At 43.0% G+C, this 13,188-nt stretch overlaps 1 protein-coding gene across 1 annotated transcript in view; it reads right to left on the bottom strand.

Annotated features, from left to right (window-relative positions):
• Positions 1-2,902: 2,902 nt before the first annotated feature.
• Positions 2,903-13,188, bottom strand: part of prim2 (DNA primase subunit 2) — a 44,261-nt gene continuing 33,975 nt past the window's right edge. The window contains exons 11-14 of the mRNA XM_027000512.2: positions 12,090-12,216; positions 11,746-11,828; positions 5,914-5,982; positions 2,903-3,354 (exon numbers count right to left, since the gene is read on the bottom strand). Coding sequence (XP_026856313.2) covers positions 3,136-3,354; positions 5,914-5,982; positions 11,746-11,828; positions 12,090-12,216 — 498 coding nt within the window. The 3' untranslated portion in view covers positions 2,903-3,135. The remainder of the gene's footprint in view (positions 3,355-5,913; positions 5,983-11,745; positions 11,829-12,089; positions 12,217-13,188) is intronic.

Genomic DNA, 13,188 nt, shown 5'->3' with positions numbered 1-13,188 from the left:
CTAAACACATTACGCATGAACACAAAAACTTCAGAACTACAGTTAACACTGATTAAAAGTGAAAAACGCCAGGGTTTAAAGTGTCCAGCTTTTATCTAATACAATAAGTTAGTAACACTATAAAAGATGAATCTCCGCATTCCCAAGCATAACTGCAGAAACAAAACATTAGACCGAGAGGATGCCTGGATGCCCAGAAGCCTGGAAAAACATTAGATTCAGGTTGAATATAAGACAAAAATAATCCGCGTAAAAACAGACATGGAGAAAGGTGTCCAGAAGTCAGAAACCAGGAACTGTGCACCTGTGAGCACATATTACGTGGTGCAGCTGCGCCACACCAGCACCTCACCATGCCCTGCCGGCTCACTATTACCCTCACGAAGGAGTGACACGTGGAACTAATTAGCATACTGAGGTTTGAGACCTCCCAGCAGCTGCAGAGGAGGGCCGCAGTGCTCAGTGTTGTGTCTCTCCGAGCTCCTGTTTCTTCTGCGGCCATTTCATTTCGACATCGAAGATCCCCACTTCGGCTGCACACTGGAATGAGCAGATACAGGCCTGAATATGAACTCCTTCAGAGTATGATAGCTGAACTGTGAGGAGAACAGGTAATGTGTGTACTGAAAACAGCCCAAATCTAAAACACTATTCTATTTTGTACAATGCATTGCACAGCAAACACCAGTAAGTGAAGGAAATCTATTCATCTCACTTTAGGAAGATAAATGGAAAGAAATTACCTCTCCCTGCAGGTAGAAAAGGTGTTGGCACTTAAAGACAGGTTTGGTTCAACTGACCACGCCCACCACACTGGCACCACATCAACAGGGCTCTGGTCTGCATAGTAAAGGAAGTTGACAAATCATCACCGTTCTCTACAATATGGCTACTACATGCAAATTCCTTCATTGAGAACAGCATTGGTGTACAGATGCAAGCACCCAGAGTACTCTAAACAGTATTAAACACCAAGGTCCCTTTCTGACAACAGCCTTGCTGTGCACCATTAATATTCAACCACCTTATTTGAACAAATCCTTCCTACATCAAGCTCCAAGCTCAGATTCAAAAGTCTAACTAATTCTGAGTTAATCCAAGCAAAGGCCAGGTATTTCTGGTGCACGTCTCAGTCAACAAAAGAACTGACGTGGCTTTACCCCCATGGCCCACATGCAAAGCTAACCAAGAACCGGGCTACGCTCTGGTCCTCACTGCCTGTACAAGACGGCACTAAAGCTCTAATGAAGTTATTATTTTGCTTCTTCAAGGAGAGAATTAACAATTTGGTTTAGGATCATAATCTCCAAACAAGCATGAAATGTTTTTTTTTGTTTTGAAATATGATTTTTCAAAAATTAGAGATGCTACATATTCTAAACTCGGACAAATATGTGAAAAATGTTTTCAGTCTGCATGAATGACGCTGTGCGCTGAAATCTCTCATTAAAAGAGGTCAAGTCTTTTGAAAGCCAAGTGAAAGGCTTCAGTTAGGAGGCCATTCAACACGCACAGAAAAATGAAACAGTGGGATCTTTAGTTTTGTATCCAGAGAGAGAGAGTGAGAGCGAGAGAGAGAGAGAGAGAACGAGAACATGACCATGAATGCAACGGTTTGCAAAAACACAGGCCACATTACATAAAACTGGGCTGAAAGCATATGCATATTCAAAGCTAGAAGCATTCATTAAATTTGTCCCTTAATGGCACTATTACTTGTCTTTGCCCTACTGGGGGGTCCCATTTGCATTCACAATGCAGGTCCAACACCACAGCGTCTCTAATTGCCTCTAAATTTAGCAAGCCAAGCTTGTCCTGGGTACACAGAGAGGCGAACAAGACCATTAGAGGGGGGTAGGAGGGTGTAGGAGACACTCAGGCTGGAGAGTTTGATCATGCTAAGGGTAGAGTTAAATGCCCAGGGACATGTTTTCAGCTGGAACACATGAAATGACACATTCAGTCCACAACAATGGGAAATTATGACACATTTTCAACGAGAGAAGAGAAAAGAACAAAAAAAAAAAAAACAACACCTTGTCTATTACATCCCATTTATACACAGTGATCCTTCCTCTTGCTGTTTAGTTACAACAGATACCAGAGAAAGATTTAAAAGGCTTAGATGTAAAAGCTTTAGGGGATTTAGCCATGAGACGTGCTCGCAGGGAGGAGGATGTGGCACAGCCGAGACCAAAATCAACATCATTTTCTACAGAATGTCCTTGAGCCTCACATCTCTGCTGCCGCCAGCATCACAAAGCAGAACTCACATGGCAAATACATTCCACCACTATCTTGGGTAGGCTGAAGCTTGGGAACTTGCTTTCAGTCAGCATCATAATCTATTCTGAGAACTTCCAGACCAGCTTTTCCATTTCAAACTAAATTTGGTAAAACTACTTATTTTAAATGACTAGGAGAAACCTAGGGTATCAAAATGAACACCAACTACCAAAGTAATTGCCTACACAAACTTTCATGCTCAAATCAATAGTTTCCAAAATTCAAATCAATGCATTGTATGTCTTCCATACAACTATTTAAAATGGGACATTAACAAGAATGGACTGTCAAACAAACATCATTATTCACGAAAACAGTGTTTGTGGAGATAAAACGCTTTGCACACTCCTTTAACAAGCATGTATGAGGTCTTCTCTAGGGTTTCTGGGAAATTAGGAAATTTATGTTGTTGTTCAATGCTAGAGCCGTTATCATTACACCAGAGTACATGTCAAGTCTTCCCCACTTCAACTCCAAACAGGCAAAAGAGCTCAAGCTGCAAAACACCGCCTGAGAGCAGATTTCTGGGAAAGCATCACAAATGCACGATATTGGCTTGTTATGGAAGGATGCACCCAGACAAATCAAATGAAAAGTCATGACACAAAGCTTTGCTCTCTATGACTGAAATTTTATTTGCTTTTTAGTTGTTGCCCGCCTCCCCAACTCAAATAACAAACCAAATCATCAGTTCAGAAATACTGGGTCACCATTACAAGTTTTTATATATATATAATGTTTTAATAATCAAAAATGACCAATTTTCAACATTCAGACAATTTGTTACTAAAATAGTGAAGTAAAACTAACACACAGACAAATCATTGGTCGTTTTGTTTGACTGCACCACTATTCATCAAGGAAAAATGACTCCAAGTCCCCCATTTTGTCCAGAGCCTGGACTTTGGGGGACTGTGTCGGTGCGCTCTGAGCATTAGAACCTGCGATCTCCTGCCCTCTTTGTGGTGGCTCCACCTCTTTCTTAACCTCCTTGCCTCCGCCAAGCAGTTTCTGACTCTCTGTGAAGTACTGGTTTGGGTGGTTCAGAGAAAACCCAGCATCTTCGACCTGTTGGGAGGAATCAGAATGTTCAGACTCTTCCACAACCTTCTGCTAGCACAGGAACCCATTAATTGACATTTCAGAACAGCAAGGATATTCACAGCTGTAGTTTGTTTATGGAAATGTAGCTCCTTTGCAAGGCGAAAACGACAACCTTATCTTCCCTTCTACCTCTGTGAATCAGGCTGAACGCCGATCCGCTTTAAAGGTCTGGCACCTTCTCCGTCAGTGTAGCGGTATCTCCAGACCATAGTCATTTCCGTTGTTTAAAGCAAATGGAAATGGACTGTTCAACTGTACTTGAACGGCTGGAACACCACCAGGGTCCTGCCCACCCTGCAATCCTCCAGAAATAAATCAAAGATCTGAGCCCTTCCTTATCTCCGCCGGGGGGGGGGGGGGGTCACCAGCCGTGTTTAAGTGGAAAACTGAACGATCCATTACACAGAGATCCATTCCAGGGTGTTACTGCATTACACCAAACCCTCGCTGAAGTGGCCGCTTTGGTGACAAATGAAAAATGCATAAACATGAAACCGTCTAAGCTGGAGCTCGGAAATGAATCAATCCAGAGGGGTTCTGGCGAGAGCTCATTTCTGAGATCCCTTGCTTCGCGACGAGGGACAATGTCTGTCCGTGCGCCTCCCAGCTGCCTTTTCATTACAGTCTCTAGTGCTTGATTTATTGCCCTTGTGTAAATATTTCATTGGTGAAGTATTACATTTGGACCTTTAATAAATGTTGCCAGGCAGGAAAAAACCGGGGCCGAGCGCTCTGTTCTAACTCACGGATGTGGAAGCAGGTGGGACATACGGCGGTGATTAAAGTCCTGACTCTCAGCCCATCCGCCGCGCGTTCAAGCCCGCGATGCTTCCAGCGTCCCACATCAGACAGCGGGGGTAGGAACGAGGAATCCACTGATGCATCAATAAGCATTCTTTATTGTGTGCGTTAATGTCAGAGATGCCTCCTCATACAACTGACTTAAAATATGACTCATGAATTTCAGATATGTGGTTTTCCTAGGGACTGGGATTTAGGGGCGGGCCATCTTCCCAGTTCTGTTGTCATCGACTGTTCATCGGCACGGCCATGGCATTCATTCTGGAGGACCGCGAGTTGCTCGCATTGTTTGGCTTGGGGCTATTCGTCATCGGCGATATCCTCTGGCGCTTTCTGCCCACAGGCTAACTGCTTAATAGTGCCCGTGGACCACAGATACACTACCATTTCCAACATTAGCCATTAATAGCCATTATATCCTGTCAATGCTGGTTTGAGAACATTACGACATTAAGGGAAGGGTGGCCCAGGCACAAACCTGCACATAAAACATCAATTTAATGGGGAGCAATTTGGCACTAGGCATTTATGAACTCACTCAAATACTAGGCCTGTGTCTTTATAGACATTAAAATGTGAAACACAGGGCAGCAGTAAGCTATAGGACAGAGCTGGTCTGCCTATAGATATTCCACTGATAGCCATCCACATGTCTTCCTCATCAACGCCCCAAAAAGTTCTAGCAATTATATTACACGTGCATAAGTTTTTCCCTATCTATTGGTATAGTATGGAGTGCAACTCAAATGGCCATATATAATTCACCCATCTTAAGTGATTTTTCAGCTTATATTGAAGTGTCTTGTGCTGACAAGTGGTTTAACTTCCCAGCACCATATATAGGGTTTTCCCCCATACTTTATCCCTAAGCCTCAGACACGTTTCAAATCACACAGATGACAAACACTGGAAAGGTTTACCTCTCCCTTTCATATCAAAGCCTTTCACTTTTCAAATTAACCTGTCAGCAAGCAGATAGGTGGTTGTCTGCTTTGCACAGGTGTGTGCCCACATTTTCAACCCTAACCTGTCAACCGGGCACGCCTCGTAGTCCAGGGACAAGACACGTGCCATAAAGCTAATTCTGACTGACACAGTTTGACGATATTAGGCCTGTGCTTGCGTGTGTGTTTTTGGGGGGGATTGTGCTGCTCCAAGTCTCTACAGCTTCCTGTCCAAATACCATACGTACAGCAGGGGCAGAAGATTCCAAACAAGATCATCACACTCGCTGGAATGTGCGCCTGTTCCTTTGCCTTCCCACTGGCCCTGTTCCAGAAATTCACAGCATTTATGCCCTGGTTTATAGAACACAGCAGTGAACTCAGAAATGCATGCCAGAGCAAACCGAACGGTCGATTCCGACAGGAAAAGGAAGTGGTCTACCGCGTTTAGCACGCAAGGCAAGCTTGGGTTTGCCCGCTCCACAATTCTGCCTTTACAAACAACAACAGAGCCAAAAACGTCCTTGAATGTGACCAAAACTGCTGACGCTAGGGTCTCCGCAAAAAAAAAAAGCATTAGATCAAGTATATTAAAAATTCATACAAGGGGAAAATTTATCTTAAGTGGTATAATAAGCCCATAAAAATTAAGCATGCATAACAGGTAATGACGGATGCGATTACAACGGGTGATGTATGTGGACCTTTAACCGGCTGAGGAGTAGACCTGCCACAAATGGGCCCAATTAAAGCAGGACAGAACTGAAGGCATACTTACACTGTGCGTCAGCTCAAAATACTTCTGGCAGGCGAGCTGATAGTGCATTCCCTTGACAAGGTCCAAAATCTGTGAGACAGAGAGAGAAGAGAGAAAGAGAAAGAGAGAGAGAGAGAGAGAGATGAGATGTTAGGTGATAGTGTAACAAACGCGTCATATATGACGCATTATATATGACAATAAGGGCTAGAGGCAGGGCTGCCACTTTATAACTTTAGCCTGAGTGACACAGTGACGGGTCTGAGCCAGAGGTCACGAAATGACCGAAATGTTATCTGTTAGACCAGAGTTCAGATCTGTAATACTCTTGGGGATGTTTGTGTTTACCATTCAATAACAAATAAGTCTTTAAACTTTATCCAGTGGGTTCAGATGTAATAACATGTTCGCAGTGTTTTTGATGACATTCCTTTGACCCTGTTCAACAGGGTGCATGCCATCTCCAAACAACGCTTCTGTAAATGCAACTTTTTCCATGTTTCTTATGGTGGATCAGATCAATTTGCAACCGAAACTACAGTGTCTTCTGTGTATTCATTCTAAACTCAAGTTCCATTACAGCTATAAAGAGCTGTGATTTTTGGGGTAGACATGTTACCCCTATATAAACTGCATAAGATAAGGCTGGTCAACTTCCATACCTTAACTCAAAAAGTCAGTAGTGAGCACTGTGCTCGCCTTGAATAAGTGACGGTGGAGAAATGGGAGTGTGGCTGGAAAAACCACGGAGGAGGACAGGTGGGTTCAGAGAGGGTGCAGCAGGTCTGTCTGCCTGCAGAACATCTCCACCCCCGGACTGCACACATGGCTGTATGGCTTTACAGATATGTAGGAAAAAGGATTGTTACCAATCAAAGGGGTTACACTTTTAGATTCATATTTAATGACTTTAAATTATGTTAAATACTTTAGTGAATATAGAAACTGCACTAAATGTAGAAAGGACTAAAGCAACAATAGTTATAAATTATTCATATCAACAGTGATTAGCACACAAAAATAATTATTTTTAGAGCGCATTAGCATATTAATACCTCTATTTGTCTAAATGATCTCTAGGATATTTAGTGTGAACATAAAGCATCATTACATTCTCACAGACCCACACAGCTACAATCCCCCAAAACTTTGTGTGATTTCCTAGAGCTCTTCCATTACCTTTTTGGCGGTGTCTATAACTAGAAAATACTGCCTGCAAAGAGGCGCACGTTGAACGAACTGTAAAACAAGAGGCACTGGGAAACCTAGCGCATGCCATCATAACTAGGGCTCCGTGGCCCGGGCTGGCTGCCTTGCTGTCTTTTTAAGCAAGCTTCAGCTAGTTTGAATACAGCAGCTCAAGTCCTTAACAGGAAAAGGAAGTCAGAGCTCATTACTTCACACTTGTTCAAGTCACGCCGGCTCCTTTTAACTTCCGCATTGACTACAAAGCCCTGCCGATGACATTTAAAGGCCTTAATGGTCGAGCCCCGGCATCTCTCGCTGATCTCCTGAAGCACCACAGCCCATTTCAAGCACTGTACTTAGCTGTGGCAGACTTGCTGCTAATCCATAGGACCGCTCACAATTCAGCTCCTGCACTCTATATGTGGTTTTAACATCAATAAATAAAAACATACTTCTTCAGGCTGGTCTGTATTTTGCTTCTTGCATACTTTCATCCTGCAAGTATATATATTTAAAAAAAAAAAAAAAAGTAAAAATAAAACGCACTGCATGAGTAAATATTATTTGTTGTTATTGTAATGAATCAATTAATTGCAGCCTTCTGCCGATAATCTATATAGGCTTAAAAATGATCATGAATATCATTTGCACCAGTAAGGAACAGCTGTCTGTGGACATGGGCATTATATAAAATCCTGCATGATTCTACTTTCTCCTCCTGCTACCGAACCATAAAGCAGCACACGGGATTCTTCAGTGCTTCAGCTCCTCCAGAGCAGAGCGCTGGGTGCACGTTGAGTGGGAGTGATCGGCCAATCCTGCCTCCTACAGAAGGTCCTCGCTGGCTGGCGTCTGCTGCTCCTGCCCTCTGGCGTCACCCTGTCACCAGACGACGTGACTGAGAAGGCGGATGTTCTGCATTTTAATTGCCCTCCCACGCACGGCCTCTCGTGCTCGCCAGGTTTGTTAAATGATCCAGCGTGCTGGCCCTGCTCCGCGGGGACTGGAGGCGGCGCGGTGGCTCCTGGTTCTGACTGTGCGCCGCCGCCCCGCTCTCTGCTCGGCCATCCGGGCCCTCCGCACTACGAGGGCCCACGCTTGGGGTCGCCTAAGAAATTGGGAATTTGACAGGAAGCACATAGCCCCTGGGCTGACCTGTCAGGCTGTGTTAGCGAGCTGCCCCTACATTTCCCTCGTGCTGGACGAACCGCCCACCACAACACCCAGAGCAAAGCAAACAGATGGCAGGTCCTTAGTCAAGAACACGGCCAGCAGGTTCTTTAACGCCACGGCAAGCTGCACAGCCTGCATTACTCTTCGGGTCTTTCCAATCAGGCAGCACTTCTACGATGGAGCCGAAGAGGTGCACTTAGCTACAGTAACTGACAGTAACTGTGCGTGAGTTGGAGTCAGATACAGAATTCAGGACAAATCTATTCACAGAACACGCAGTAAAGCCATTTTCCCATAAGTTCAGTAACAGAATGAACTGAAGTGGAGGCCAGCAGTGGCCATCTGGTCGTGAGTCTTACGTTAGACCACTATTCATTTTTCTTTGGCTGTAAGGAAGAAAGAATGAATGGCTCTGAAAAATAAAATCAGGGGGAAAAAAAAAAAAAAAAAAAAAAACTCCCAATCTAATCTCCATCAAACTACTAGGCTATGACAGTAAACGTGTCAGAATAGACTGGAGCTGAAGACGTTTTGAGGCATTATGAATAAGTATGTTTAAGACTTAACTTTATAGTCTAATTACAAGTAGTCCATTAGTCACATTGGTGTCTGAGGCTAATAACTCCATGAGAACATTACTGCAGTGCATGGAAATTTCACTTTATTGCCAGTTCCACTGAACATTATTTAATGTTTTAAAGGATTGGTTGTCAAACCCTAGGTCACAGACTTCAGGTTGGTTACACAGAAATAAAACTGGTGGGTGAAATGTGTAGACGCACTGTCACCTTCAATTAAAGAGGGTTACTGACTGCCACGTTAAGGGTTTCAGTTCATCCCCAAACAGATACTACCACAGGACTAAAGGCTCCAAGGTCACCGTCCTTTGGACGGGAGTGCACTGCTACAAACTGAACCAGAGTTCCTATATTCTTAAAACAGCATGTATTTAATTATTGCACATTTCGCCTTGCACAGCATATATGTAAATTTTATATGCAAGCTTTATCAATTTTAGCATATATATTTTGGATTTTGGAAATGGGTCCCACAGCCAAGGCAGACTCTAAATGCATCGCACCTGACAGATTGATTTGCATAAAGATCAGCTTGGCAACTTCTCACTGCACCACCACTCCGGCTGCCATCCAATTTGCACTGTGCATGCACAGACTGTCACGTGTATACATACTACACTACATTTATGCCACACTGCCCGAACCTGGTGAGTTTGCTATCGATGGCCACGAGCTGGCTGTGAGAGTCTCTGGGTGGGAGGGACGGCATTACTCTGGCTGCTGTCAGTCAAACTGGCACGAGCCAATTGTGGACGTCTGTGTGTTCAGCTGTCCATATAATCGGAGCATGAAGATAGTGACAAAGCTATAAATCAAGAAAAAGCCTTAAAGTCAAGAAGAACCGGACACCAGAATGGTTTACTTCCTTAAGCAACATATGAAACTGAAACTGGGAAAAATGAGCGGCAGGGTGTGAGCTTTCCACTGGCATCTGGACTGGATTGTGAAAAGTGGGTAAAACTAATAGGAGGTTAATGAAGCCACGCTTTTTTTTTTTTTCCACTATACAGTATTGGGTGGTCAGTAGTTAAGTGAGGAATTTTATATTATATATTTATTTAATATCAGTGAGTAAATAGGCAGAGCAATCTGTTTACAAAATGCCTTTATCTAACAGACATGACAGCCTACAGCAGGATAAACTGGATTGTTGAAACAGTGCTGGGTAAAACATCTCAAATATAATCTGGTATTCTCCAATACGCCACCCTCTTCAAAATGTAAAATTCGAGCCAGGGAGCTGTAACATGGTATTCACAGCAAATTGCCCAGGCTACTGCTATCAGGTGAACTAGCTGGGGAAAAATGGCTTGGTGATATGGGCTAATATTTTTTGCCCACCTTCTACTCATGATGACAATCTGTGAAGCAGTTTAAGAGTCAGCTATAGTCACTCCATTTTTAGTGAAAGGTTTTAGTGAAACCAGAATTTTATTATAAGCTCATAAATGATTTAACAATCAAAATAGTGCTCAGTTTGATTTCAGGTTGCCTTTATCCAAATGTACAGCATGGTTCTTCTAATAGCATACGCAATACAGCATAATGACTTACAATAACAGATTCTACACGGACCTTTATTTGATTTTACAGATCACATGGTCTCACACAAATCATGGCATAGCAGTGACACCAAGATCGCAGCATAAACGTTTACATCAGTCTATGCTGACATTAACAGGATAATCACTGCTAGGTTACGGTACTTTTTCTGTGAACTCTATGCAATTTTCCACCATGTGGCAGGTGTCGTTTTTCAACCTATACAAACATAAAAATCTAGTGCTCCGTCAGCACAGTGAATGAGGTTTCTCGGTTTCTCTGGTGCCTGAACTTCTGAATGATCTTCATTAGTACAGTCGATAGACTCTTAGATGTGTAGTCGTATTACTTTCATTCTCCCTCCGTGTGCCATTTTATTCAGCTCTGCTTGTGCAGTGTGGCAGTCTGCAAGTCTGACAGCAAACTGTCAATCAAACCACTCATTAGAATTTTAGGACCACGCCCAGACTTTTCTCAGCTAGGACTAATGAGCCTATTGGGCTGGTTTTTGAGTGGTTTTTTTTTTTCCCATTTGATGAATTGTATAAAGACTCTAATTTAGTATCATGCAACATAAATGTAATATAAGTAAAATATGTCAGCATTTAGCTGATGCGTTTATCCATGGCTGAGTACAACTTTGAGCATTTGGGGGTTGCTCAGGGGCACAAGCGTGGTAGCTTGGCAGTGGCTTGTACTGGCAACCTTCTGATTACAAGTCATACCCCTTAACCACTGAGCTACCACTGCCCATATTACTTTAAATAATATTGTCTAAGATCAAGCAAATGCGTTTCGACTTTTTGGGGAGGGTAACTGGGATCAAGACACAAGAGGCAGATTTTGGGCCGTTTGCCAGTATCTTTAATAATTCTGGCTAAATGCTTAATAGTTGTGAATATACACGACCCTAATTTTTTGCTATGAAATAGCCATATTATTTTAACAAATAGGTTAAGGTCATTAAAAGTGGAACAGTATAATCAGGTTACCAATGATTCCAATCAAATCAAATATCAGAACTATACTGAGATGTAAAGTACTGGATACAAGTTCACTTAATACTATGAAAGTAAAAGGAACAATCTACAAGAGATCATCTAGACACAAATGAGTACTGCGAAGTTTTTTTACTTGAAGTATTTGTTCATTTTCATTTATGAAATAAAATCTAATGCTCAGATGCAATATGGTCACACAAACCTAGTGCCTTATTTTCAGGTGAACAAATTCAAACTTGTTACAACACACGGCACTGAGCTCATCTTAAGCCTTCCATAGTAGGTGACAAAAGAGAACCTCCTTTAATCCAGCTTGGAAAGATCCCAATTGAGTGAGCCTGTAGTGTGTGTGTGTGTGTGCGGGGACCCACCTGAACGAGCCCACCAGGGGAGATCTTATATGACTGGAGCTTCTGTTTTAGTAGCTCGGGGTCACTGTGTCGGAATGGACAACCTGAGAGGAGGAGGCAGCACACAGCAGGAGAAGTGTGCGTGAGTTAAGGCTGCATGGCAATGGTCACAGTGTAATTAGCCCAGTAATTATTAATCCACCGACTCTCACAATATCTGCCATGATTAATTGTTCATTTGTTTTGCAGTCATAACTTAAAAGATATGTTTGTTCAGGAGCCATTATCTGGAATGATCCTTGCTCCAGAACGCCACAGTAGGTAGGTAACATTTTAAACAAACTGCCTCGTTAGCTATGACTCACCATGGTAGTCGCCTTGGCTGGGTGGATTGGACAGAATCACCTTCATACAGCTGTAGGGGGTGTAGTCTGTTCGCTTGCCTTCCTTCCCAAACATGTGGCGGATGCTGTAGGCATATGCTTTGTCAAACTGGGGAGTGAGACAGAGAGAGTGGGTGGGTGGAGGAGGAGGCAAGAGAGCGAGCGTGAGCGTGCACGCTCGCGTTTGCGCGTGTATCAAATCAAGGCAGAGAACATAACCGAACAGCGAGAGGGATGAGGGGGTGTGTGGAGTGGCTTGGGAGCGTTGCAGTTGTAGGGTGAAAGAGACGTTGTCGTTCATCAAGACGACCGTGGCAGGGTGTCCCCCCCCCATGAAATATAGAGCTATTAGTGCGGACCTGCTGTAGGGGTGCTGCCAAACTACAGATAGCTGTGACTGGATTATAGATAATGGGTTCGCTCCCCTCCGTGGATCTATTCGCTGGCCTCTGAATACACTCACACCCTGCATACTCTGCACATTCATTAAAAAGTAAAAAAAAAAAAAAAAAAAAGAAAAAGAAAGGAAAACACCACCATCGAGTAACCTGTATATCCACAGAAGTGTCTAGGCATTCAAGTTATAATTATTAGCATGAAGTTTGCTACTAATAATCTCTATGAATGGACAAACATATCACAAAAAAGTGATATATTCTATATCTTATAGAAATCTCAAATGCATTTCCTTCAAGATGTGAAACAGGATTACAAAAAAGGAGATTGCAGAGATTACCTCCAAAGATCATCATCATACAAAATCAAAATCCTGATGTGAATTCTACCGCTATATGCACTTTAAATCTTACTTGTGCTTTGCACAGCAATTTCCCGGCTAGGACAAAAAAAAAAAAAAAAAAAAAAAAAAAACACAATACAGAAAAGCTAATGCATGTACTCCCTGACTTGAGAAATACTGCATATGCTTAGGAAACCATTATGGTGTTAGCACTCGATGAGGGTCACTGCATTCAATCTCAGTGGTGAACTCAATACAACAATCACATACATTCTGGTAACCATTCAGAGAAGCAGCAGACTCCCTGCTACTGCTCGACGAGCTTGGGAATAAGGTGGCGTT

This window comes from Electrophorus electricus, chromosome 11 (assembly GCF_013358815.1).
Source record: "Electrophorus electricus isolate fEleEle1 chromosome 11, fEleEle1.pri, whole genome shotgun sequence".
NCBI classification, from domain to species: Eukaryota; Metazoa; Chordata; class Actinopteri; order Gymnotiformes; family Gymnotidae; genus Electrophorus; species Electrophorus electricus.
Note: the sequence above shows the minus strand (reverse complement) of the source record. Positions and strands in the feature narration are given on the sequence as shown.